Source organism: Suricata suricatta, chromosome 6, assembly GCF_006229205.1.
Source record: "Suricata suricatta isolate VVHF042 chromosome 6, meerkat_22Aug2017_6uvM2_HiC, whole genome shotgun sequence".
Classification (NCBI taxonomy): Eukaryota; Metazoa; Chordata; class Mammalia; order Carnivora; family Herpestidae; genus Suricata; species Suricata suricatta.
The window spans coordinates 16,518,547-16,545,887 of NC_043705.1; the positions used below are offsets into that span (position 1 = coordinate 16,518,547).

A 27,341-nucleotide genomic window follows, 5' to 3' on the forward strand; every position below is an offset into this window, starting at 1 on the left:
ATGACACTTGTATAATTGGACTAAAAAATTCTAATTTAAAACTAGTAATAAGAAGACGAAAGAAAAGTGTCTAAAATCCAAGCTCGTGTGATTATTATAATGCATGAATACTACATTTGATTCTGAACAAAGGAAGAAAGGGAAACAATGTGTTATTTCAATCTCATTGTCTGATCAAGGGAAGAGATAAAGAAAAAAACCTTTTTGTTAATACAGAAGGGCAAGAATAATTTTCCTTGAGCTTCTTTGTGTGATGATCATTATATGACCCATTGGACCAGAGTTCCCAGTGTTGACTTTATATGGCAGTTAAAAAATTGCCTTCACCCAATAGTAAGGACATGCTATCAAGTAGTTTCTCAAGAAAGACATTACCCTAGTAAGTAATTAGCTATCTGGTGATACATAAATATGGTACACATTTAGGATATTTGGAAGCAGACTCAAGAGTTACCGCAAGTAAGCCTTTGGGGTCCATGGCATTCATCCTGCACTCTTCACTGCGCTTTTTTCCTGGAACTCCGAATTGCCCTCAGCTCGGCGCCTCAAAGCATTCCAGGCTGCTTCCTTCCACTTGACATGCAAGATGAAACCTCTTGCCATTTTGACCTACAAAAGGATGCTCACAGACTCATCATTTCAGATGTGCTTTTAATAGGAGCTGAATAGTGGAATCTAAAAATGAACTCCTTGTTTTTCCAGAATTACTATGTGTCTTACAGATCAGACAGATAGGTTGGCAAGTTGATGTCACCACGTTTAAGAGCACAGCCCTGGAGTCTAACTCAAGTTCACATTCTGTGCCTTAGATTGTTCATCAGTAAAATGGAAACATTACTTCTACCTCATTGTTTTGTCATGAGAATTTAAAACGTATTTAGCATAGAAAGTGGGGCTTATGAAATACAAAATACAAGAATAATCTATTGCTTTTTCAGATTAAGAAACTTGATTAGTCTCTGGGAAGTGAACTCTAGAGGTACAGCCCAAAGAAATTATTGTCAAAGTGGGGTTTACCTAATTTTTTTCAGTGTCTTTAGTGTAATCATGTTAGATCACTGACCAGAAGGCTCCAGTCATACACTTGATGAACTTTTCCCACTCGAGAGATTAAAAATAGTATGTAAGTATCTCAGGACTATTTGTTTGAATCTGTTCCTGGCTTGTATGTGTTTTGGGAAAGTTCCCAGGGCAATCATCTTTGCCTCTCTCTGCTCCCTTTAGAATCCCTGGTAATAAATATGGCTGGGAAACTTAGAGGGATCACTTCCAGTTTCTTAGCCATTCATTATTTCGGCAAATTTATGTAAATGTCTTCTAGGGGGTACTAGACACCCTACTGGAGCCTTTGAATAAAAGGAGGGAATAACAGATACAGGGTGCCTGTCCCCATGGAGCTTTCAGTCAATGCGGAAGGTTCATTAAACAGGCAGTGTGATAAGCGGAGGAAGTACAGGGTGCTCTGAAAATGTATAGGGAATTTTGTAGGTTAAGGTTTCCTGGAAAAAGCAATCCCTTTTTGTATTGTGTTTTTTGTTTTTAATGTGTAGAATCAGTAGGGGTAATCGGTTGAAGAAGAGAAAAGGATCCAGGGAGGACCCTCCCAGGCAAGAAAACAACACATGTAAGGATGTACTGTCACACTGAGTGAGTGACTATGGTCCATCCAGGCTGGTGTGTGTGTTGAGAAATAAGACTGAGAAGTCGGCAGGAGAGAAATCATGAAGGACTTAGCAGGTCCTGTTATTAAATTTGTACTTTATTTGAGATTATTAGGTGGCCGTGAAGAGAATGGGCTAAGCAAGGTAACCCAATTAGTGTTCTCTCTAAAGGTGACTTTTGCCAGAGACTAGATTGGAGGGAGAAGAAGTCTAAGGCAGGTTTGGCTGAGGGAAGTGATGGGCAGCAGAGATGAAGAGATGGGAGAGGGATAATTAGAAGGTGGAATCTAGTTTGTTGTAGGGGACTGAAGGGGGAAGTAATGTCATTTAGCCCTTTTTAATCTGTTTCTGCCTGGTGAACCAGCCTCTCCAAAATGAGCTTCTATTATTTACTTATTTTTAAAAATTTTATTTATTTACTTAGAGGTAGCGTGCAAGCAGGGCAGGGGCAGAGAGAGGGAGAGGGAGAGAGAAAATCCTAACCCACACTGTCAGCACAGAGCCCGATGAAGGGGCTCGACCTCACAAACTGTGAGATCATGACCTGAGGCGAAATCAAGAGTCAGATGCCTACCCACCTGAGCCACCCAGGCGCCCCCAAAATGAGGTTTTAAAATCTCCCGCTGGCAGCAAGTTGTGCTCATCTCTCATCCCTTGGGGACTGTGCCTGTGGCTGTAGTGCGGCTCCCTGGACCCCAGGCCACCTGAGAGCCTGGTCCAGAGAGTGGACAGGTGCATTCTGGCAGAGGGAGGAAGACAGATGTTGAGGGTGCTCCTGGCAGACTGCGTGAGGTGGCGTAGCTCCCGGTGGTTCTGTAGCCTTGGGTTGCAGGTAAGGAACACTGTGCCCCCTGCCCCCGCTCCCCCACCCAGGGGGAAAGTCCAGAACCACAAACGATGCTGCTGTGTTGTGCCCCCAGGTCCCAGTGATGGGCACGAATGTGTCACACTAACTGTCATCCCGGGCACGCTGATAATTCTAGTCAGTGTAAGCTGAGAAATGGAAATGCAGGTGATAGCAGGAAACAGACGTGGTAACAGGCACGGTCACAAGTCAGAGCGGTTGCTGCCACATTGCAGCCAGTCCTGAATACTCCTCTCTCTAAAATATTGCAAATAACTGGTTTCAGTTTTCTCCATCGGATCTTTGAAAACACCGAGGTCCTGACAAGGAGGAGGAATGAGTGACCAGTTCACTCGTGTCTTCATGTTCTGCTTTCCAGGGCACTGAAATCTGCTAGGGGGAGGTTGTGCGGGGAGAGTAGTGTTCTCCAGGAGATCAGTCATTTCCAGCTCAGCTCCTTCCGTTCAGCTCAGGAGATTCTTTGTCCCAGTGTCACCGGGGTAAATCAGCATTACAGGCTCGTGAGTTCAGGTTCTGCAACAGTAACATTTCCAGTAACATCTCTGGAGCCTGGAGTACTCAGAGTATAGAGCTCTGCTAAATACTTGTGTAGGTGGAATGGGACTGGAAATCATTCTGGTACATCTTTGCTGAAAGTCTGTGAGAATGTCACTGGGCCTTCGGGCTGTCAGACGGAATATCAGGAACGTCGGTTAGAATTGTTGCTCTAGGTTTTAGAATATGTAAGAACATGGGTTTCATGTGATAGGTGTGAAGCCTGGCCCAAGTCCAGTGATGTCTTTGGAAATTACTCTTAACTATGTCTTCATTTACTGGTGTGCTTTCTTATGGATGACTTTTAGAAAAAGCTTAGGGCATAAATGAGATATATAACATTTCTATATTCTGATATTTTTTGGCTAGATGGATATCTGGTTAATGAAGACAGGGAGCCTGTTCTATGCAGCTGGTGGTGTGCATACCATAACTCAAATAGAAATTAGCAAGGGGGCAGCATAACTCGCTTGTATGAAGTCATTGGATTTGGAAAGTAACTTAATTGGCCTTCTAAAGTCATTGAGGACAAAGATACTGTGTGTTATCTTTGTACTCAAGAGTTGAATGAGAATGACTTCTTTTGGAATCAGGTGTGGTGGGCAGCCCTTAAGTGAGCCATCTCGTATCTCCCACGCTTTGCTCAGGCTGTTTCCACATTCTGTCCCCTTAAACTCCGATACGTTAATAGTAAGACTACATCTGCTTGCCCTTTTATGTATTTTATTTTTCTGTAACCTCTTAAAATAAAAATTATACTGAGTTTCCTATCACTGTGGACATATCAGAGAACATTTCTCTAAGAACAGCAAGAACAAAACACCTTGTAAAGCACCTGAATTATATTTTTTAATGTCAGATTTAAAAGCAGCTGTCATTTTAGATAATCTTTTGTTACAAAAATCAGCCATTGGATGCTAATATTTCATGGACATGTATGTTCTAGTTCAAGTTATAATCCTAGAAATGTCACATAAATGGAGTCATCCTTTAGGATTTGGTTTATAAAAATAATCTGTGTATATTTGTTTGATTGATTTAAGTCTCCAAGAATATAATGACTGTGTCTTTGGGTGTTTCTTGTTTTTTTGTAAAATTTCCCCTTTGCAAAAAGACCTTAGTTTTCTTAAGTGAAAACAATTTTAATGCCCTGATAACACTCTCATGTCACCAGTATTCAGTAGGCCGTTTTGCTAGAACTCTGTTACCATGTTGATTCTATTCTTAGTCTGGGATATTAGCCTTTACTTAGAGAGTTGAGGAATCTGGGAAAGCAAAGAAAAATTACATTAAAGAAGTACGTGATGAAAGACGTTATTTCCTTCTGGTCTGGTTCTGGTCAACCAGGTGGAATGAGGTGGACACATTTCACTGGAATAAAGCTTATTAAAGTCAGGTATGACTCTGTGTGAACTGAAGTAAGTCGGATTATATAATTAGCATGCTCATACACTTGCTCTTGCTGGAAATTTCGACCACCTGAGGCGTAAATTTTCAATTATGCCACTTAAAGTAAGGGGAGACATGTTCGAGGAGCTGCCTAGAGAGTGAGATGGGATCCTCCGGCTGTCTAGGGCCGTGACACAAAGAGAAGGAAGAGAGGCCTGCGAACATTATGTTGAGAGAAGAGCAGTGGAAACTGTTCAGTGAACTGTTTATCTTCTGTGTGCAGAGCATCCTCCAAATTCCAGACAGTGGTGAGGACAAGAGTTTAAGATAAGAATCTTGCTTTCCAGCTCCTTTGTAATTCTGTGTAGGAGCTCTGATGTTGTAAAAATTAAGAATAAAGAGCCAAATATGTTAGCGAATTAGAACAAATATTGACCGCCACGGAACTCAGTAGAAGCCAGGAAGGAGGCAGCCGGGGTCTCGGCAGCGGGGGCAGACTTAGCCACGGGAGTGTTCGTCTCTGGGGGTTGGTTGTCTCTGCAGATGACCACGGTGGGTTTTGTGTGTTTTCAACTGGGGGCACAAATGCAGGTTCATGTCTAGGTACTTGATCCACATGAGATAGAGGCAGCTCAGCCTTCATGATTTCTTCATTAAACTAGATTTGCAGGTTGACGTAGAGTTACTTTTCTTGGCATGTCATCACCTCTTGTTAAGAACGTATGAACTAGTGATGTTCCAGTAAAATGGGGCTCTGTAAATGGACCCAGTGGTCAGCTGTCACTGTGCTGACGTGTTTGATATGTTGACACTGTTTTCCTTCTGACGAGGTCAGGTAGGGGAAGCAGCGGGGATGAATCTTTGATTTTGAGCCTGGAGGTCTGGGGGGATGGAAGAGCTTACTGGAAATCAGAACCATAGATAGAAGAAGAGAAGCACATTGGAGAGGGAGTATGAGAGATTCGATTTTGGAAATACTGAGTTTCAGGTACCAAACTTGCTCTGAGTGAGTGTGTGAGTCAGTGGTTGGCTCAGCAAGTCCTTTCCGCAGAGGTTGTAACTGAAGCCTTGAATGCAGGTAGAACTGGTAGAATAGTGAGGGTGCCCATTTATGGGGCTCCTGTTGTATGCATGGCACTACTGTTTACATATTGATTCCATTTCATCCTCATATCAGTCTTGTTAAATAGATATTCCTGTTTCCCGTCTCATAGTTGAGAACACTGAGGTTTAGCACGATGATGTATCTTTCTCAGGTCCCCTAGCTGTTAGAGCTAACTTTTGTTTCTAGACCCATCTTATTCTAAAGTACCAGCTGGTGCTAAGTGATATAGAAATGTCTGGGAAAATGAGGACTGAGCAAAGACCACTGAATATATTTTTCTTGGAAGCGCTGGTAACCTTCAAGAGTGATCTCAGTAAAAGTCTGATGTGGGGACAGAATACAGATTGTAAGAAGTTAAAAAAATAAATGAATGGAAAATGACAGTCTTAAGACTATTGTTTTAAAGAAATTTAGGGGAAAGCAAGTAAGTTTAGGAAAGTAAGGTGACTTTGTAGGACCAGGATTGGGGAGAATGTGGGTATTTTGCTGTAATTTTTATTTTGTTTTAGGATTTCATTCATCCTTGCATGCATTCATTCATTTATTTCAACAGACATTTGTTGACTTCTTGTTCTGTGCCAGGTTTAGTGAGTAGGTATTGTAGGGAGCAGGACAAAGTTCTTGCTCTCCTGGAGAGGGAAGAGGTAGGAGTGGTGATCAGTCCACATGTAGAAGGTCATCTATCTGGATAAATGCTCCACGAAGAGTAGAGTCTAAGAGGACATAGTGTGTATGGAAATCTTAGATTGTGTGGTAGTAAAGACCTGCTTTAGAGATGTTCTCTGAGAATCTGAACAATAAGAAAATAGCCAATAAGCAGGAAGAGAGTTCAGGAATTGAGAATAGATCATACCAAAGCTTCGAGTCGGAATAAGTTTGACATACGGGATGGAGGCTAGTGAACAAAGGAAAAGGTAATCAAGGGGTAGGCAGGATTCGGGTGCGGGGCTTTGTAAATTGGGGTAAAGAGTATGGGTCTTTATTTTAGGTGAACTGGGAAATTGACACTTGAGAAGACTTAAGCAGGTAATTATATATGATCTGATTTCCATCTTAGGCTGAGCCCTCTGCTCTGGCTGTTGGGTGGCCCGTGCCGTCATGGAGGGTAGGGATGGGTAGCCGCAGAAGACTAGTTAATAGGTTGTTGCTCTCATTCCCACAAGAGATCGTGGTGGCTTGAACCACAGCCCTGGTGGTGATAGAGGTGACGAGAAGTGATTCGTTTGGGGATGTGTTTTGGGGAAGGATTTCACAGGCCTGGTTGATAGATGAGATGTAGGGTTTCATCAGAGAGTGGAGTCACAGTGACCTCTGGATCAGGGGCCTGGATCAAGGAGTTGGCAGGATGCGAGGGAGACCCAGGCAGGGGTCACAGATGGAAGTGCAGGGTCTGTCAGAAGGAGCTGTATGGATGTTCGTGCGGAAACTAGTTCATGCTGTAGCCAGGTGCCCGTGGAGTGGGCACACCTGGGGGGACTGATGGAGACTGGCGCATAGGGGTTAGCCTTAAAAATCAGAGGCAGAACGGAGTTACTTACAGAAGCCAATATTGGATAGCCTTGATTTTTTTCATAAAATATTAGACCTATTATTTTATTCAGTTATGAACAACTCAACTACATGCTAATTGTTTTGTGTTCTTCATATTAACTTTCTAATTTAAATACTTTAACCTTAATTTTTATCGTTGTATAACCTGTTACTTTGTGTATATATATATTTTTTTCTTTTTTCTTTTCCGCAGGTTGTAAGTTCGACAAACGGAGAGTTAAACACAGATGACCCCACCGCAGGACGTTCAAATGCGCCCATCACAGCCCCCACAGAAGTAGAAGTGATGGATGAAACCAAGTACGGATTTGTTTGACTTCTTTGTTCTTAAACTATGCATGTTTCAGATTTATAGTCATGTACAGTTATTCCAGGTTTTCTTCAGGGACCAGGTGCATGCAAACAAGTGATATTTGTAGTTATTTTAATCACTACTTTTAAAATGGTGCTATTTCAGTAAATAACTTTTGTAATACAAAAATAGTTACTTAGGAACTATGTTCAATTTCTTAGAATTAACAGCCTATTTTTAGTATTTTTTTAGGAGTGTTGATGCATGAAAATTATTTCTACAGGATAGATGCTTATTTTTTTGTTCCTATAAGCATAAGAATAATTATTAATTTTACAGTATGCTGCATGTGTTCATATTAGTTTCATAGTAGTTTTACTGTAAGTGTAAATTATAAAGGTGCTTGGCAAAAAATTAAGCATGAAAAACAATGCGATGTTTTCAATGTGGGCTACTTCTGATGATCTCTCTCTCCCCCTCCCTCTCCCTTTCTCCCTCTCTCCCCATTTCCCTCTCCCTCCCTCTCTCTCTTTTTTCCTTGTATTTTTTTTTTTTTGTGTGTGTGTGTATAGCTGCCAGAAAGTGTTGAACATGTGGTGAGTTTGCAAGTGTAGGCAGGCAGAAATAGCTCCCTTGACTGTCATTTCAAAGATTTTTGCTTTTTTAAAAAGCATACCTTTCAACATAGAAATTATAATTGGTAAACGTTGTTCCAAAATATTTGGTGTCATTTATTTGAGGTCTGAAAAGCAAGAAATAATTGTTTGAGGAGCTCTTTTGCCTGCTGCAACTTTTTTTTTTGTTTGTTTGTTTGTTTTAAGTGACCTAGACTTGGGGGCACCTTTTAATTGAGTAGTTGATAACACCCACTCTGCTTGTGCTTGTGCATTTGTTTTATAACACAGAGGCTTTATTTGCTGTTTAAACAGAAAGAATTTTGAGTGTGAAGCTCTCTTTTTTCCTGTCTGTAGTTTTTAATTCACAAAGCAGGTCCCCCCCAACCTCTACGGTATCACTAAGATCATATGCCATTTACTAATCGTATTGCCGTTGAATACACAGGGGAGACGCTGGTACACCCCGTGATTAACTCTAGAGAGAGGAGAGTCCTCATCCAAATAGTTCCTGCTACTTGCAGATACTCTGAACAAAAATTCTGTTAGTTGGGTTAATGTTGGATTTAAACTATCCTCTGCTTTTTTCTTTTTTCTAGTCCTAACGTTATGTTTAAAATGTCCATCTTAGTCGGGGCCCCTGAGTGGCTCGGTCCATTAAGCATCCGACTCTTGGTTTTGGCTCAGGTCATGATCTCATGGTTCGTGGGTTTGAGACTCACATCAGGCACTGTGCCAATGACTCTGAGCCTGGAGTCTGCTTCAGATTCTGTGTCTCCCTCTCTCTCTGCCCCTCCCTTGCGTGTGCTCGCTATCTCTCTGTCTCAAAAATAATCGTTAAAAAAAAATAGAATGTTCCTTTTAGGGCACCTGGGTGGCTCAGTTAGGTAAGCATCCAACTCTTCGCTTCTGCAGGGGTCAAGATCTCACGGCTTCGTGGGTTCAAGCCCTGCATTGGGCTCTGAGCTTGCAGCATGGAGCCTGCTTGGAATTCTCTCTCTCTCTCTCTCTCTCTCTCTCTCTCTCTCTCGCTCTCTCGCTCTCTCGCTCTCTCTCTCTCTCTCTCGCTCTCTCTCTCTCTCTCGCGCTCTCTCGCTCTCTCTCGCGCTCTCTCGCTCTCTTGCTCTCTTTCTCTCTCATTCTCTCTCCCCCCGGCCTCGGCCCCGGCCCCTTCCCCACTCACACTGTGTCTGTCTCTCTCAAAATAAATAAACTTAAAGATCTTGGGGGTGCCTGGGTGGCTCAGTTGGTAAGACATCTGACTTATGCTCAGATCATGATCTTGTGGTTCATGAGTTCGAGCCCCACATCGGGCTCTGTGCTGACACCTCAGAGCCTGGAGCCTGGTTCAAGTTCTATTCTCTCTCTCTCTTTCTCGCTGCCCCTCCCTTGCTCATGATCTCTCTCTCTCTCTCTCTCTCTCTCTCTCTCTCTCTCTCTCTCTCTCTCAAAAATAAACATTAAAATGAAATTTTAAAAAATCTTTAAAATGTTCCTCTTAGTTTCAAGACACATTTTGAGTCTGCCTGGGGGTAAAGAAAGTTGCTTAGATTAGTAAACTTTGGAACATTCTCCTCATATCCAAAAGGAACCTTACATAAATTTCAGCATAATGCTTAGTTGCTGGCTGCAAGATGAGGAAACTTGTGGATGTTTCTTCGTAAAGAGCCGTAGTGATCACGTAGCCACTTGTGACTATGGGCCTTATTGGCAGCGTGACCTAGTTTATGGATGTGAGGTTATAATTAGTCAGCTCCACACTTGTGCACTTCTACATCAAGAGTAAAAGCCGCCGGCGATGTGTGTCTGTGCAGGCATCAGCCCAGTCACGGAAGTCGGGTGGCAGTGGGGCCCAGTGCGAGGCGCGTGTCCTGGGCAGGCAGGCTCGGGCTGGGGAGCCCGCCTGTGTCACTTGCAATTACCCTCTCGCAGTGTCCTTCTTGCTGTGCAGAACGAGCCCGTGAGCGCCTCCTTCCTGCCTGCTGCCGAAGTGAACAGGGATGAGGCCCTGCTGGGTGTGGGGTGCATGGCGGGGGCCGATGGCGGGTCCCACCCATCTGGTCCTCCGCCTCCAGCTGCCAGTGACCTCTCTCTTCTTCGTGTTCTCAGCCGTGTGCTTCTTCCTCCGTGGTCTCACGTGTGTACATCCCTGCTCACGCTCTTCACCGAGACTGGCCGCTCTGTGCACGTGGCGTGCCAGGCGCCTGCTCACAGCCAAATCCATGGCCTTTTCCCGGTTTATTTAACCCCCACTTACACTGCTTGGGTTTTAGGTTATCTGAAACCACCCTTGGCCTTAAGCAGACTGCACAGCAGCAGGAAGGACGGCAGTGTGTCTGCATTCATGCATCATTTGTACCTGTCAGCTTCCATGAAAAGGTATAAAGAACCCATGAGAGCGTATAAAGAAAAAGCTTATAAAGAAAAGCCAGGGCGATCAGAGCATGCTCTCTGGAGGTTGCTGGGGAAAATGGCACAGTAATTTATTTCTTTGGGTTGGATGTGGGTATAAATGTTTGTGGGTTTGGGTTTCTCTGTAGGTGTTGGAAGATGAGAAAAAAGCCAGTGTCGTGGAAAGGTTCTTCCTAAAGGAAGGATCCTCCATTGCCTGGAGCCTCGAGTCCAGGGTCCTTGGCGTGGGTGACCCCAGGCCCTCCGTCTTGTCCCAGTCTGGCCTCTGCTCCTCTTGGCCGGCCCCAATCCCCATTCCCAACCCTGTATTCCATGGGTTCCTTCAGGCTGCTGTTGGCATGTGGTTCTCTTGACCTCTCTCCCACTTCTCGAAATGTCTTGAATTTCTTGAAAGCAAGACCTTTTTCATCTGCAGATCCCCAGGGCCTCACACAGGGTGATGTGTTATTACTAGAGAATTGTGATTCCATCATGTGGCGCATCTGTACAGTGGACCATTCAGCTGACACTGAAATGTCAAGTGAAGGAAGCCAGGCACAAAAGGCCCCCTACCCTGTGATTCCATTTATGTGAGATGTCCACATAGGTCATTACGAGAGAAGAATACAGCCATTGTGAGGGCAGGGGAGAAGGGGCAGGAGTGACTGCTGATAGGTGAAGTTGTGTGGGTTCTTTGCGGGCAGTGGACATGTTTTCAGGTTTGATAGTGACGGACGCAGAGCTCTTTGAATATACTAAAAACCACTGAAGTGTACACTTTAAAAGGGTGAACTGTATGAGGTGTGAATTATAGCTTAAGAAAGCAGTTCTTTTTTTAAAAACTGGATAGCAACCCATGGTTTCAGTAAAGCCTTACTCCAGATGGGTTACAGAAATCCTCCTCCGGACTTCCCGGCCTCTCCACTGGTGAAAAACTTTCCACACATCACGTTGGTTTCCAGTGAGTCAGGGCGACTCTTCCATTTGTACGGTCTTAGTCTGTCATGAAGACACGTGAGCGTGGTTGATCTTACGCTTCTCCTCTCTCTCCCAGCAGTCTGTGGGTTCTGGGAACCTGCCGAGAATTCTCTTCCACGGCACCTCCAGCTGCCCCTCTTCTTCCCTGTGATGGGCAGGCGTCGCCCTCACCCCACCCCGTTCATTATAATATACTTCACAGTGGACATTTTATTTATTTTTGAATGTTTTTTTTGTTTATTTTGAGAGGGAGAGAGAGCAGGGAAGGGGCAGAGAGAACCAAGGAGAGAGAGAGAGAATCCCAAGTGGGCTCTGCACTGTTAGTGTGGAGGCTGAGTTGGGGCTGGAACTCACGAACTGGGAGATCATGACCTGAGCCGAAATCAAGAGTCAGACATTCAACTGACCGAGCCACCCAGTGCCTCTGGATAATGTAGTCTCAAGGTTCGATACATGATTTCCAAATGATGGAAATTACCCTGTTGTCCAGCACATAAAGCGAGTCCTTCATTAGTAATGAGATTTTGCCTTCTTCACTGTAGCAGAGAATTTTTTTTTCTTCAAGACCGGTGATACAAATGACAGTACATTACCGTTCCTTCAGGAATTTAGGAAAACAAGGCTTCCTTTGGTTTAGTTACTGACTTTTTAAATAGTATGTCACTGTCTTTTTTCATCTGTTTTTCTTTCCCTGTTGCAACATTGGCTGAACACTTACTGTGTATTTGGTAAAATGTGATGATTATGAGAAGTCAAGGCCCTGACGCTCCCTTACAAAAGAGAGCCCGTAACCAGCGACTGTGACGTGGTGGTCCTCCGTCCCGGCTCGAGCCACCAGCGTCTGCGGAGTTGGCAGAATAGGCCAGCACTGAGCTGCCCCCTCAGAGTCTGCGGCCTCCCTGGTCTGTGGCGGGGGTCTGGTTGGCAGTGCTGTCAGAACGCTTGTAAGCGGATTCTAAGGCGCAAGCAGACTGAGGATCAGCGGTCTAACACAGGCATTCCGGGGTTAGCCGGTAGGATACGGCGTTACTGGACTTAAGAGACTGGAGCGTGCACTGCCAGCTGGGAGGTCAGAGGCCTCTTCACGGGCAAGGGCGCGTCTGTCCTGGCCTCGGAGCCGGAGCCGGGCGGCCGCGCAGCATGGGGAGCAAGGAAAGAACGAGGCAGGGGTGAGGAGGAACCCAGGCGCGTGCGGAGTGTGCGGACGCACCGCGGCGGGAGCCGGTCTGAGTGCCCCATCGCGAAGGACCTTCGTGGCCAGGTGAAAAATAGACACGATCCGTTCTCCAGACAGAGAAGCAAGCTGTGGGCTTTAAGCCAAGAAATGGTATGATCAGGTTGAGCCTTGAGGCAGTTAGTGCCGCGGTTAGTCATTTCCTGGGGCTCGTTAGGATTATATCCCCTCAGTCCGGCCTCCCGCTTCCCTCCCTTCCGTAGAGTGGGCTGCCTGGCCGGGAAGGCTGATGCCAGGCCGGACTCAGAGGGGAGTGGAAGTAGACGGGACCACATTGTAAGAGCCGTGGGGACTTGACCTCTTAGACCTTGGAGCGCCGTCGGGGAGATTTAAAAGGCAGAGGGCGAGGCCACCTCTAGGAGGCCAGATTGGATGGCACCTGGGGGAGAGGAAGAGACTCAGGCTGGGCGTCTGTTAAGAGGCTCTCAGCAGTGGGTGGAGGCCACAGGTTCTGAAGTCAGCTGGCACCAGAAGGTGGCCCAACTTTGAAAGTCGGTCATTTTGGATGTGAGGGACCCATGAGGACAGATCTGTGGGTCCCAGTTAGTGGTTGTGGATGCCCTTGGGCTTCTGTCTAAACCCTTCTGGCTGAACTCCTCAGTTGCTCATATTTGACATAAGGGCTCCAGAGGTGTGAAAGTACATTTCACTTACAGATTTTGAGGGGGAAAATCCTCTGTCACGGAGTTAAAGATAGGTGTATACGTCAACTCAGACTCGGAGAAGCTAGGCTCCAGGGCCCTAAGTGGGTAGGGCCCGGGCGGGACCACAGCCTCACCCCTGGAGGTGGGGACGGGCGTTAGTGCTGGAAGGACAGATAGGAACTTCAGATCCAGACAGAGAAACACTCGTCATTTCCTGGGTAGCTGTGTGAGAAGGAGGTTTATGACGTGGGTCCGGGAAGACAGTCAAATCCTAGAGGAAGAAAGGAGGCAGTGAACAAAGGGGAAGTGGTGGCATAACGTCACAAGCAATGTCTTGGCTCTTCGGTTTTCCTCTTAGTGGACAAGGACTTGGATCCATTATGATTTCCTGTTTACCACCTAAACAGTATTGACAGCGACAGCCCTCAAGTTCATCAGAAGCAGCACTTCCCACTTACCTCTGAAGAATTTAGGAGTGGAGGTGTGACCCTGGAGCTTTGAGGCTAGCCATGAACGCATGAGCATAGGGGCTTGCTGGGGCCACAGAGGCATAAGCTAGAAAAAGCCAGAAAAAGAGACTTCTTGACAAGAACGTGGTTTAAATGTCTGGCAAGCTTAATCTGCTTCCCTAGGTTGTCAAGAGTGGAGATCGGAAGAGACTCCAAATGAGGTGTGGACCAATAGCATAAGAAAATAGAGCCCCTGAGCAGCATGGAGAGGATGGGCTTAAAAAACTTAAGAGTATGGCTGATTTACCTCTTTAAATTTTATTTCTTTTTTTTCATTTATTTATTTTTGAGAGACAGAGGCAGAGCACAGGTGGGGGAGGAGCAGCGAGAGAGGAGACAGAGAATCGGAAGCAGGCTCCAGGCTCTGCTCTTGAGCTGTCAGCACAGAGCCTGACGCAAGGCTCGAACTCACAAACTGTGAGATCATGACCTGAGCTGAAGTCAGATGCTTCACTGACTGAGCCCCACCCAGGCGCCCCAGGGTGTGGCTGATTTTCTGAGACCAGCTAGTGGAATTTACTGACCCGAAGAGCTCACCCACCTCATCTGTGAGAACTTACGTCTGTGACAATTCCTGCCGTCTTGGCTGTTATTTGCAGTTATTGTTAGTGATAACTTTCCCCCCTTTCGGGTGGACCAAGTGTTAAAATCACACGGTCTCCTTTTACCCATTTGCTTGCACTCATGTATATGGGTGGCGTGGTGGCCACTCAGTATCTCCAGTCCTCAGCTCAGAACTTCTGGTCCAAGAACTCCCTAGAGGTGGAGAAGCTGGAGGGGGAGGGAGGCCTGGCAGGTGCATGTAGACAGGGAGGATTATTCTCCTTGAAAAGTCTGGCACAAAGCGCTTTTCCCCAGAAAAGCTTCCGTAAGCACCGAAGTCTGCATTCTGTGAGCTTTCACAAGGGCTTGTGGGTCCCACGTAAGAACTCCAGCTTTAGAACATGCGTTAGAGTTTTGACTCCGTTCTTACCCTAGGAGTTGTGTTTATGAGGCAAGTCCTCCATTTATTCAATAAAGATTTTTGTGGGATTTTTGTGCCCATTTGGGGGGTGTATCTGTGGGCAACCCCTTACGAAGCTTACATCCAATGTAAGATAATAAGTAAATAAATAAGATAAATCCAGATGAGTTCTGAGGACTGGGGGGAGCGTAAAATGGTCACGTGACAGAGTGGCTCTGTGGGAGCAGTCCTGTTTTAGATTGAAGGGAATGGATAGGAGACCCAGTTTCCTAACCACTAAGCCTGTAACTCGTCTGTTTTGGTAATGAGTTTTCAGAAACCAGCCACAGGTTAAACATCAGTTTTCTTCTCAACGTTTACAACTGTATTCTACTTGCAGTGTCCGGTCTCTGAGGATGCATTCAGAGTGCATGCAGCATTGCTGCCCTCTGGTGGTAGTGCATTAAATAGCATGCCAGCTCACTGGCAAGTCTGTTTCCAGGGTGTAGTCTTCTAAATCTGATGGGATTTATTTTTTAAAAATAGATGTCTTTTTAAGATTGCTTTTTAATTAAAAAGGTCTCCACTGTTATGATTCATTTGGAAATTTTATTTAGTCTCAAGTACATGCTTGGGCTGGTTTTCTGTGTTAAATAATACATAATTGAAGGAAAGATTAGCTAAGAAATAGGAAGAACTCAGCTGTTTGGTGAATTGGAAAGAAGATTAATATTACTAGAAAAACAAGTCAGACAAGGTGAATTGCTGGTAATACAGGTGTGGAAAATGCTTTAAATTTCCCGCACTGAAAGGCTTGTGTAAAACACTTTTTTAAACACTTCTCACAACACCTTTTCCGCAGAAAAATTTAAAAAGATGATAATTTGGAATTTGAAAAGAAATGGCAGTATTTAGGAATATTATCCATAGTACTTTATATTAAATAATAAATTTTCATTGAAATGTGATCCTATTCTTAAATTTAATATTTGGTATTTGGTCTCTTCTCAGTACCAACTAAAAATATTTTTTTAACAATATGAACATTTTGTGACTCTTTCCTAAGTCCTTTATTAAAGATATTTTCTTTGAATCATGATTTTCATCTCTAACAATTTGACTTAAATGACTTTTTATTTCACTGTTTTTAGAAAATTTATATATATAACAGACTTGAGAAAGTATTGAGGTAGCTGACAGTTACCAATAAATTTGGCTTATTTTTATAAATCCAGGAAAAGTGTATTATGCCTAGAGTCTTCTACAGAGGTGGCTCTCTTCAAGGTCCTTGATTGGGTAATTTATCTCTGGTTTCTCTGGCGATCACCTCAGAGTAAAATTCGTAAAGACTGATAGTTGCACGTATTTCTAGTTGAATCTTTATCAGCTGATATATACAGTTTCGAATTATTCCCACTCCCTGGTCTAGTCATGATGTGCTGGGTGAGTGGGGTTAAAAACATGCAGTCATGTAATTTGGTCTTGAATGCCCCACAGTGATTTCATAGTCATGCCAGAAATCACCATAAGTGGTCTGAAATTCTTTTTGCCTAATGATAATGTGGGTGGAGCGATTATATAATTTGGCTGGACAGTATGAGTTGCTGTTTACATTTCTTTCACAGAAAGTTAGAGAAGATAGGTAATTATTTCGTCTCCCACAGTCTTTTGCTGGCTCAGCCACTTGAAGGTCTATGTTACGCTTCGCGGTGTTCATTGAATACCCTTTATGCAGGCGAGCTGCTGGGAATTACAGGAACATCTTTGTAAGGTCACGCTGTGTTCAGGCTTTGACTTGGCAGTATTTTGTTATTTGAATCACCATGCATATAAATATTTCTTTAATTACAAAATAGGATTGACGTATTTTTATACGCACCCATGCTGGACCTCAGTGGAAAAAGGGAAGCCCGCATCTGTGCTTCCTGGCCCCGTGGTGTTCCGATGGGTGGACTTTGTGTTAAGTATGGAAGAGGCGGAGAGCCAGACCTGCACTTGAAGGAGGGCCAGGCTCTTAGAACCGCCCCTGCGTGTCTTTGGTGTGGCCCTTGTTCACTGCTCTTCTGTGTTTCTCCTTTAACTCTGCCTGTGTAGCAGCCTCACCACTGTTCTTCAGTGTTCCGAGTGCTGCCTTCTCACAACTTGGAGAACTTCCTGTGGAGAACGTGGCCTCTCAGGGGGCATCACTGGCATTTTTCACCTCGGAATAAAAATCAGTCTGCTGTTCTCTCGTAGACACAAAACTGAATCCCCTCGATTCTGCTATTTTATTAAAAAAATTTTTTTACATTTATTTATTTTTTGAGAGATAGAGTGAGACAGAGCACGAATAGGGGAGGGTCAGAGAGAGGGGGAGACACAGAATCCCAAGCAGGCTTCAGGCTCTGAGCTGTCAGCACAGAGCCCGACACGGGGCTTGAACCCACCAGCCATGAGATCATGACCTGAGCTGTAGGCGGACGCTTAGCAGATTGAGTCACGCAGGTGCCCCTGGATTCTGCTATTTTAAACATTAAGCATAATTTTTACCTTAATTTACTCACAATAAGCTTGACCGTAAACCCTACAGCGTGAAAGGAGGCCAGTCTTGACCTTCTGGCTCATGTATTTTCTTTCTCCCGGTTTGTAAGTGTGGTGGGAAATGTTTGTTGAAGAGTGCACTTGGCGCTCCTCTTACTTTTGGAATCTAAACTGAGTCTTGCTGCAAATAAAATCCTCACTATTAGGATCATTATTGCTTTTCTTTTTTTTTCTTTTTTCTTTTTTCTTGTCTTTTTATTTATTCATTATTTATTTTTTAATATAATTTATTGTCACACTGGCTAACGTTCAGTGTGTGAGGTGTGCTCTTGGGTGTGGGGCAGACCCCGTGACTCAGCGCCTACATCCAACACCCAGTGCTCATCCCAGCCCGCGCCCGCTTCAGTGCCCGTCACTGTTACTGCTTTTCTCATTCTAACTCTAATTCACCGTACGCGTTCCCTCCCTTTCTTCCTGGTCTTAACCAGCAGAATGAGGATCAGGAAGAAAGGGAGGGAATGTGTCCGGTGAGTTTCATAAACGCGTGCCACTGCCGCAGGTCAGTGACTGTTCCAGATAAAATACGGTGAGGTCAGTGAGGCTTCGCCGTTCCGTGGCTTCTCAGTTAATCTTGGTGCGAAGCCTTTTCAATTGAGTGGCTCCTTTTAATGTCGCATAGAATGTCTTGCTCTCTTCCTGAAAGGCATGTGGATGACACAGCAGTAATAACTCAGCCGTGGGCTCACTAATCTGTTTGCTTCCTCGGCATGTTCACCGTGTATCTTGCATTAGCCTGTTGCTTTTGATGACCATTGAGATTAATCAGCTAACGGTCAGCCTTTCCTTGGTGACATTTTAGTACTTTTGTAATAAAAGAAGTGTTTCCCTCCATCCGTAGGTGCTGCTGTTTTTTCAAACGAAGGAAAAGGAAAACCATACAGCGTCACAAATGACTCTGGACACAGACAGATCGCGGGGAGTTACTTACACATCCATCCGCTGTCTTGTGATTAAAGTCATCTCCGTAGTGACCACGTGCATTTTCGAGGACTCCTAGAAACAGAAATGTCATACTTTCATACTTCACTTTGTGGTTGTCTTACATTCATATTTTGTTTTTCTAATTTTACTTTATGGAAGCTTTAAAGTTTTGTCAAAACGTGAGTGCTTTGCCCGTCGATGAACGGACCGGACCAATGAGGTGGTGTTGATGACTGCGTCCTGAGGACAGTGTTCAGCTCTCCTCCTGCTGTGGGAAGCAGTGCAGTGTCGTCAGTGTCAGCCAGTGATACGCCTGAGCTGGTTTCTGATAACTTTCTGTAAGAGCATAATCAAACAGGAACGTCCCCCCGCAGCGGATGACGACAGAGAAGGCGCCGTGGCCCCGATGCGTAAAGGAAGTTACTTTACGAGCCGTTGGTTTCCTGTGTGACATCTGCATCGGTTTCAGTATTCCTGACGGTACTGCTGGCCGTGAGTCGTGTTCACAGTCTCTCTGTGAAACCGTGGTACAGGCGCTGCCCAGAGGCACTGAGGACGCGGCTCCCGGGGTGCGGCGAGGGTGGCGGCAAACCCGAACTGCAGGTCGCGTGGCAAATATGAGCTCCGCTTCTGTCGCATCGGTTCGTGAAGCTCCGTGTCGCTGAAGTGGCAAAAGCTCTTTTTTTTTTTAAGAAAAAGGAAAAAAAAAAGCAAAGTATTTGTATGATGTAACTTGATGCTTCCAGATAATAATGTACGTTAGACAGCAAGAAATGAATACTCTGAGGAATGAAATATGTTGGAGTTTTGTTTTGTGTTTTGTTTTGTTTTGTTTTCAGATACACTAAGGAGAAGAAACAAATGTGAATCTCATCGCGATGAGTCGGGTGGAGGTCTGAGGAGGGAGCCCGCTGGGGCCGGCTGCTCAGCGACCCCTCTCCCCGAGCAGAAGACGTCGGTGTGCCGCGCAGTGGCGTCTGTTGACTAATTATTTGCTCTTTGATCAAAAAAAAAAAAAGAGACCCCCTCCACCCTCCCCAGCAATAAAGACTGGGTCACTCTGTTGCCCTGTGTGCACATTAGCCTCTTGTATTCGACTTTGCTGGTTCTCTGGAATTTTCCTACCTTTTAGTATAATTCTGATGACAGAAGACTATTTTGGAAAGGATGGGTCAGGTGCTTTGCCTCGAGTCTGTTGAAGTGCCTGCATACGAACCGAGTAGCAGTTCTGTACAAACAGGAAGTCCATTCCACGGTTCGAAGTGTGCTTTGTTTGAAGCCATAAAGATAACAGGTTGTATTTGGTGCCCGTCTGCCCGCCAGGATTTTCGAGCAGAGTTAAAGCAGAAAGACTGGCTAGAGGGCGAATGATGTTTTCCAGATCCTCACACTCACCTCCATTTATGACATTGTTACTTACCCTCTCCACGCAGCCCTCTTTTCGTCTGTAAGCAGCATGCCTTCCGGCGTGCTTATTTATTTTTGTTGTCTCAAGGTAACAGTTAAAATGTGTAATTAAAGTGAATAAATTGCGTTTCTGACTTTCGTTACTGCGCTCACAGGGGTTTGATTGTGTTTGTGATTTGTTTTTCTTAGTGGCCCAAAGGTCCGTGCATCGTTTTTGCTGAATTAGGCGCCCACACACGCATCATTCATTCATCGTCGCTCTGAGCCCTCCGATCGATTCAGGTTCTTGGTTTGAGAGGCCCACGCGCAGCCTAGGAGACATTTGCTGTACACTTTGGTCAGCCGTTTCCATTCTCTCTGTATACTGTCATGGTGTCTGAAATGACAGGAATTACATATTGAGGTTTTCATTTTGTTCGCCTTGAGCAACGCAGATGGATGTTTTGGCCGTTATAATGTGAAATCACTTCTTTCTTTTACAGTATTTGACCAAATTTGTGTGTCTATGATATTTGTAAATACATGTGATATCTGTATTTCCTATCATAAGCCTATTTAGTTTTATTCTCAGTAGGGTTTTTGGATTGTACAGTGTTTATATGATCTGAACTCCTTATACATAAGAAGGTGTGTATATTAATCCAATTATGGACTTAAAATATTTTAAAAGTATAAATACCCTTATTTGCTGCAAAGACCGGTGTGCAGACATTTGCTTTTTAGCAATATTTTTAAGTGCTCCATTTTAATGCCAAGGAGTAAGTCTTCTGGTAACACAAACTGGTCAAGAATAGGTGACGCAGGTCTGTTCAGGTTAAGCCAACAATGTTTTGCATTTTTATGCTTCTTTTCTGTCAACACTAATGAAGTCAACATTGCCTGAATGTCTGAATAATGAAACACATCCCTGTTTAAAAGTATGTAACTGAAAAAGAAATAAAAAATAAAGGTAGTTTTTTTAAACTTGCCTTTTCCCCCTTCCTCTAATTGTGGGTAAACTGCTCCTCCTAACATAAGCTAGGCATTAAAAAACTCCCAGTTTCCACTGGGTTTCATCTATGTGAGATGCAGAGCCAAAGCGAGGCGCTCTAGGGGGGCTGTGTTTCTGTTAGAATTTTGCTTTGTTGGAGCCCCGTTGTAAAAAGTACCTTCCAGGGAGTATCTGAGCTTTGTTTAATGAAAGTTCAAGAAAAATCCCTTCTCCATTTCCCTGAGCCACTTGGTAGAGCATGTAATTAGAACAAATGCCGGCCAAGGCCAAGAAACAGAGTTATTTCATTCCTTTTTAAGAATGAAGTCCTACTAGGGTGTTCGCAGAAATGAAACGTGACCAATCCCGTTTTAAGTGGATGACTTTATCATTGCAGATGGGGAGCATAGATCTGTGACAGTGTCTCCCAGTTCTGTCTTGTGCCAGGTGCTTTAAGGAGTCTTCCCAAATCTGACCGAAAGATGCTACAGGTAAGATAAGGCAAAGGAGCACCACCATTCAGAGACAACAGAAGGGGCTGGAGGAGAGACCTGCTGGTCAAAAGGCCCTATCTAGAAAAATCTGTTAAGATGGGGTTTCAGTCTGAACGAGCCTATAGCTGACTCTGCCGGGCCCTGTGAATTGCACTGGGCTCACGGGGTGGGGGGATGTTCTCACAGGGAACTGAAGAGTCCCACGCAAGCGCCGGCTCAGACCCGCTTGATCCCGGTGGAGAGTCCCAAGTCGATCCGTTTCTGTGTCTCTTTGTTTTGCCCTCTGCTCGGCTGTTTTCATCGCCAGGGAGACTTCACGTGTGCACCGCCCCCCTTCCCCCCCAGCAGTGCGGACTTGCTCTGTCTTAGTCTTGGTCACCTCAGCCAACACAAAGAGCAGCTGCTCTCGGCACTATAACAGAATCCCAAGAGGGAACTTCACTGCTTGCTCACAGGCCCGCCCCTGAGCTAATACCAGGGCCACGGGAGTGCTTTCCCGCAGCCAGCGGGCCCTTGGGCTGAGAAGTGGGATGCCCGGGAGTGTCACCCAAAGGGAACTGTGGGTGTCACCCAAGGGGAATCGTTACCAGAGGCTAGAGTGATCCGCTACTGCACAGGCAGGGTCCAGAGATGATCCCCATTTTGGTGAGAAAAAGAAACTGCAGCCAACAGGCAAACCTAATGATCTTAAATTAGGAAAACATTATTATTACTGGAATTTTATTCATCTGAGTGTGTTACTAGAAATCACATAGAGTGAGTACATTTGGAAAATGTCCTAGACTCTGGTCAAAACAGAGGTCACGAGTACCTTATTTGGTGTGCTTTTGTTTTTGTCTCATGTTTAAGGCTTTTGTGTGAGATCTGGATTAGTGGAGCCAAAAGCTGGTTTTTCTATGAAGAGCACAAGTAAGTGGGAGTGCCGAGCTCTGAGGACATTCAGGAGAGCTGGTTTCTTCTCTGCCTCCGTCTCTTGCAGACCCACATGTTTCTTAGGAAAGTTATTTCGTGAGAATCCACAGATCATATCCAAGGAAAGGACTTGGGTATAGGAGTATTATCAGATAGTATTGCTGGGATATAAAACACTTTTGCCAGAAAGAGCAGTTGTTCACTGGGACGTTCACCATATTACAATTGTATTAAAAGGTGAAAACACCCCTGCACTGCTCTAGACCAAGGGTTGGCACATTTTGGTAAAGTGTAGGCTTTGTAGGCCCAGAGACAAAAAAGGCACTTATATACTTGTCTAACTAGAAAGAAAAATTTCTACTGATTTTTCTTTCGACAAAATCCGAACTACAAATTAATACCTGAGTACAATTTTTTTTTGTAATACAAGTCTACTAATGATAAGAGTTGGATTATTTCAAGGGGATACTATTTCACTTAATTGGAGTTTCAAATCCATGGGAAACAGTCATCTGTTATACTGGTTCATAATGTGATTTTACCCATTTCCTCTTAGATAATGTCTTCATGCAGGTAGATATTATCAAATACTGTTATCACCTCACAGGTATGATTTTAATTGAGCAGATTTATCATTTGGAAGATATTTATAGAATTCCATTAGACTCCACTTTTGACAGTCGCCTTTTGGTATCATCCCATTGCACGTGTAATCACTGCCTGTCAAAGGCTAGGTAAATGGGTTAAAAAGTGGTTGAAAGTGCTACAATTAAATGGATTTTGAAGGTAGGAATATCCTTTGAGCTTGCATTGAGACCCAAAAGTCCAGCTGGAACTGTAGCTGAGTTTATAAAATTGATCCAGTGCACATTTGTGTGGGAATGGGCTTTTTGCTCCATTTGAACTTGACAGCATGGGAAGTTGTGTAGATCAGTGTGACATCATTTGTGATTTACACATTAGCCACCACCATATTGATTTAACTGCGTGCAGTGTCCATGTCACGTAAAAGTACTGTTCTGCTTTGTGAGTTTAAGTTGAGTTTATTAAGAAACATCACGTCTACAGCACAAGCAAAATTCAGTGTTTGTAGGCAAGGGTGATCTCGTTCAGAAAATTTCGTCCTGGTCCTGAGCTGAAAACATCACTGTAGAACTTTACCGCTGCCATCACAGTGCTCCGTAGCTGGCCCAGTCAGGCCACTCCGTGTATACTTCTGACAGAACCTAATGGAAATGATGATGGCGGAGACCACAAGGGTGAATTCACCCTTGACTTTACTAGTTCCAGTAACACGACAAATGCACTTGTTTTCCACAAAATATCTGCTGACGAGTAATATAAAACATATGCATGGGTTTTTAACATTTTACAGTTCTACAAGCTTCGTAAGTGTGTGCAGGATACACTTCCACTCCGCGCATTTTTACCACCATGCATTTGTGGCCACACATCTTAGTGGATTCCACTTCAGCTTGCACTGAATCGTGCTTTCTCAAGTTCCTTAAAAATATTCTTTGATACAGTTGCTCCACAGAGGCTATTCATAAAGGCTAATCCTTGAGTCACTTTACCCTCAGCATTGACTTCTCTAGTAAACAAAAACCGGGCAGTATTGATAATGTCTGTTGACTCATTAAAAGCTAAGGGAAATTACTGGAAATCATTGGCCTTGGTTTTCGGTTGACTGTTGGTGTGTCTTTGAGTCTCCTAAGCACCTGTTCTTGCTAGAAAGCTAGTGTTGAACATATTTATTTACTCTGGACCTACCTTCTGGCTGCTGTAGTCTAACAGCTAAGTTTAACCCACCATCACTAAGCAGCTCTATTTGGCTAACAGTGAGCCTCTTGGCAAGTGACTTCGCTTGGTTGCACCCTTGTTCTCATTTCTCTGTGTCTGTGAAATAATTCTACCATGATGAGCTCTTCTGTTTTAAGTCTTCTAACTTTCCTGACTGTTGCTCTTCTGTGAGCTGGGGGATATTGTGATGAGTGCTCAGTCTGTTAATGTCACAATAAATTGTATTCTTTTCACATTGCTATAGCATCATTGCATAATAAACACGATGCTTTGCCAGATAATTGTATAACAGATAATCCACGTTCCACTGTGCCTTAAAAGTGCGACACTTAAAGTTCACTTTCCTTTTTTTTACATGATTAATAGACATTAGTAATAAAAAAAATAGTAAGATGTCTATGTGACAATATGTGTGGCACTTGAAATGCTGTTGAATTGTAACTGCATCTTTGAGACTTGTAGTGTGTTGAACAGCCGTGCGAAGCAATGAGAATACCACATACAGTCTCTGTCACAACTGTTCACCTCTGCCTCCGTAGTGTGAAAGCAGCCATAGACTATATGTAAATGAATAAGCATGGCTGTGTTCCAATAAAACTTTATTTGTGGATACTGAAATTTGAATTTCATATAATTCTTACGTGTCATGAAGTAATCTTTGGATTTTCTTCAACATCTCATAAATGTAAACACCACTCTTAGCTCGTGGACCAAATCAAAGCAGAAGGTGGGCTGGATTTGACTTGCAGACCATAGATAGTTTCCCAACTTCTGTTCTAGTCCACATTGGACAGATTTTGTAACTTATTTTGTTACCTAATTGAATATCACTGCTTACCAAAAGAGAACCTATCTTCCCTTTATAAAAGGAAGGGCCATTTTAAAATAGCATCAAGAATGATCATGATGATAAAGAAGTTACACCACAGTGCATATGGGGGTTGGAAATAAAGCCAGTGAGAGATCTGGCTCTCATCTGAAGTTAGATGTGGAAGCAGGAAAGAGCTTGAATTTTGAGATCAGACAAATTTAATATGATTCTCACTTCACCTAACTTCGAAGAATGGTGGCAAGTTACTCGAATTCTGGTTTTTGTTTTTTTTTTTTTTACTGTTTTTATTTATTGAGAGAGAGAGAGAGAGAGAGAGAGAGAGAGAGAGAGAGAGAGAGAGACAGCATGAGCAGGGGAGAGTCAGAGAGAGAGGGAGACACAGAATCCAAAGACAGGCTCCAGGCTCTGGGCTAGCTGTCAGCACAGAGCTCAATGCGGGGCTCAAACCCACGAACCACGAGATCATGACTCAAGCTGAAGTTGGACACCCAACTGACTGAGCCACCCAGGTGCCCCACTTGAATTCTTAATATCAGTATCCTCACCTTAACGTGGAGATAATGCCGCCTTGGCAGCACAGCCCTGAGGAATAGCAATGATATTTGTAACTATGCTCTTAACACAAGGTACCTTTTATCATTCCCCCTTATAATAGAGTTTAAAACTGAGCAACACCTTGATTTCTCATGCAGAGAATGTTCTTTGGCTCTTGGAGACAAGAATAAGACCTGCTATTTATCAAATTTTGCCTTGGATGGAAGCCATCATGCCCATCTTTTTAAAAATATTTGTACCCTCATCCTGTCACATCACACAATTAGCAGTGTTGCCTCCCTTAATGGCACTGATAAATTCAAAACCATCTATTCTGTGCCTTTGTTGATAAAAATGTCAGACTGTGGATGGCCAGGGCAAAACATGGTGTCATGTCACTGTAATCCTCATGTAAGGTCAATGTCCATTCACTGAGCCAATAACACAGTCTAACATTCCACTACATGATAATCCTCCCGTAACTCCCACTGGCCTTAACCGTGCTTTGTGGGAATTCAGGGGAAGAGTTTAGTTCTTTTCTTTATCTGCTATTCTCATTATCCCATTAAGAAAAAAAAAGCAACTGCATTTAATCTGATAGGACTTTTCCTATTAAATCTACGTGTACTGTCAATCACCATTTCTGTTTCTAAGGTTATAATTTTTTTAATGTTTATTTTTGAGAGAGAGATAGGGTGTGAGCAGGGTAGGGACAGACAGAGTGGGAGAGAGACTCCAAAGCAAGCTCCAGGCTCTGAGCTGTCAGCCTAGAACCTGACGTGGGGCTCGAACCCCCGAACCTTGAGATTATGACCCGAGCCAGTTGGATGCTGCACTGACTAAGCCACCAAGGTGCCTCTCTATTTCTAATATTATGAATTGCCTTTTAAATAATTAAGTCTAATCTTACTTAGAATCAACATTATCATTCTGTAGCTGTATAATCCACCTTTCTTTTTTTATAAGTAAAAATTCATTTCCCGTCTCTCGTCTGTCTTGCTCCGTTTACCACCTGCACGGTCTCTCCGTCTGAAATCTCTCCAGGTCTGAAGACTTAGTTCTCCTTTTTAAATATCTGTGCCTGTGACAGCCTTCATTTCCTTCTTGCCATATCTGCCCCTTTAACTTTCCTGGCTGAAGGTTGTTCTTGAGTATTAAAAAAAAAAAAAAGAAAGAAAAAAATGTCTAAGAAGGTAAGCCTTACATTCTCTGGTCATCCTCCTGCAGCCCTTTCTCTTCATCTGACTCAACACACAGTTAATAAACCCTTTTCTGTGTTGGCTCTAGTATTTTTTTTTTTTTACAAGTCCTCAACTAATTTTAAAAACCTCAGCTGAGATGTTACCTTTTCTCATATTCATTTGCTTTGCACACTGTTTCATCTCTGGTACGGGTTCTTTTAAAAGCTGAGCTTGTCAGAGGAGACATTTTTTTTTCTTCTTTTTTGGGCAAACTTATTCCTTTTTTTTCTTATCAGGATTATTTTTTAATAGCAGAACTGGAGTCATCGTCTTGAGCTCCTTTCACGAGATCTGAACGTGAGATGGTCACATTCTCTCCAGGGGCTGGACAGTTCCACTTTATCGTTCGGTTCCTTCTTGCTGGTCATTTTTGTGGCTTAGAGTAGTCGTGTCCATTTTTGCTCTCTCTCCTTGCTGGGAGATTAGCTTTTTGGCATTAAAAAAAAAAATGGTCACATGCTCTGGGTTTAGGGGAAAAAAAGATATTGTTTGGACATTTGGTATTCTGTGTCACTGCTAAATGTTATGTTTCCCTCTTTTGTGTTCTTTATTTTTTTAAAGTTTTTTGAATTTATTTTTGAGAGAGGCAGAGACAGCATGAGCTGGAGAAGGGGCCAGAGAGAGAGGGAGAGACAGAGAATCCTAAGCACGTTCTGTGCTGTCAGCGTGGAGTCCGATGTGGGACTTGAACTCCCCAACTGTGAGATAGACCAAGACTCAGACACTTGACTGAGCCATGCAGGCACCCCTCCCTGTTTTATGTTCTTTTAATTAAAGTTTATGTGTTCAGTTTTTTTTTTTTTAATGCTTAGTGCCCAATCTGACTTTCTTTCTCTGTCCTGGCATTCTGCAATATATTTTCATAATTGTATCCTGGTTTTCCTCTCTGCTTGGCCCCCGGATGTTTTCCACAGTGCCTTTCACCTTGGGTGTCCTTATC

General features: G+C 43.8%; 1 protein-coding gene across 5 annotated transcripts in view; it reads left to right on the forward strand.

Annotated features, from left to right (window-relative positions):
• The window catches only part of CSNK1G3 (casein kinase 1 gamma 3), a 111,125-nt gene extending 90,544 nt beyond the window's left edge, over positions 1-20,581 (forward strand). For 4 of the 5 annotated variants that reach the window (XM_029941777.1, XM_029941773.1, XM_029941775.1 and 1 more), the window contains 3 exons: positions 7,299-7,405; positions 7,970-7,993; positions 18,129-20,581. In XM_029941777.1, the coding sequence (XP_029797637.1) occupies positions 7,299-7,405; positions 7,970-7,993; positions 18,129-18,183 (186 nt within the window). In that variant the 3' untranslated portion in view covers positions 18,184-20,581. The remainder of the gene's footprint in view (positions 1-7,298; positions 7,406-7,969; positions 7,994-18,128) is intronic. The other variant, XM_029941776.1, reaches the window with a different exon arrangement.
• The last annotated feature ends 6,760 nt before the right edge of the window (positions 20,582-27,341 follow it).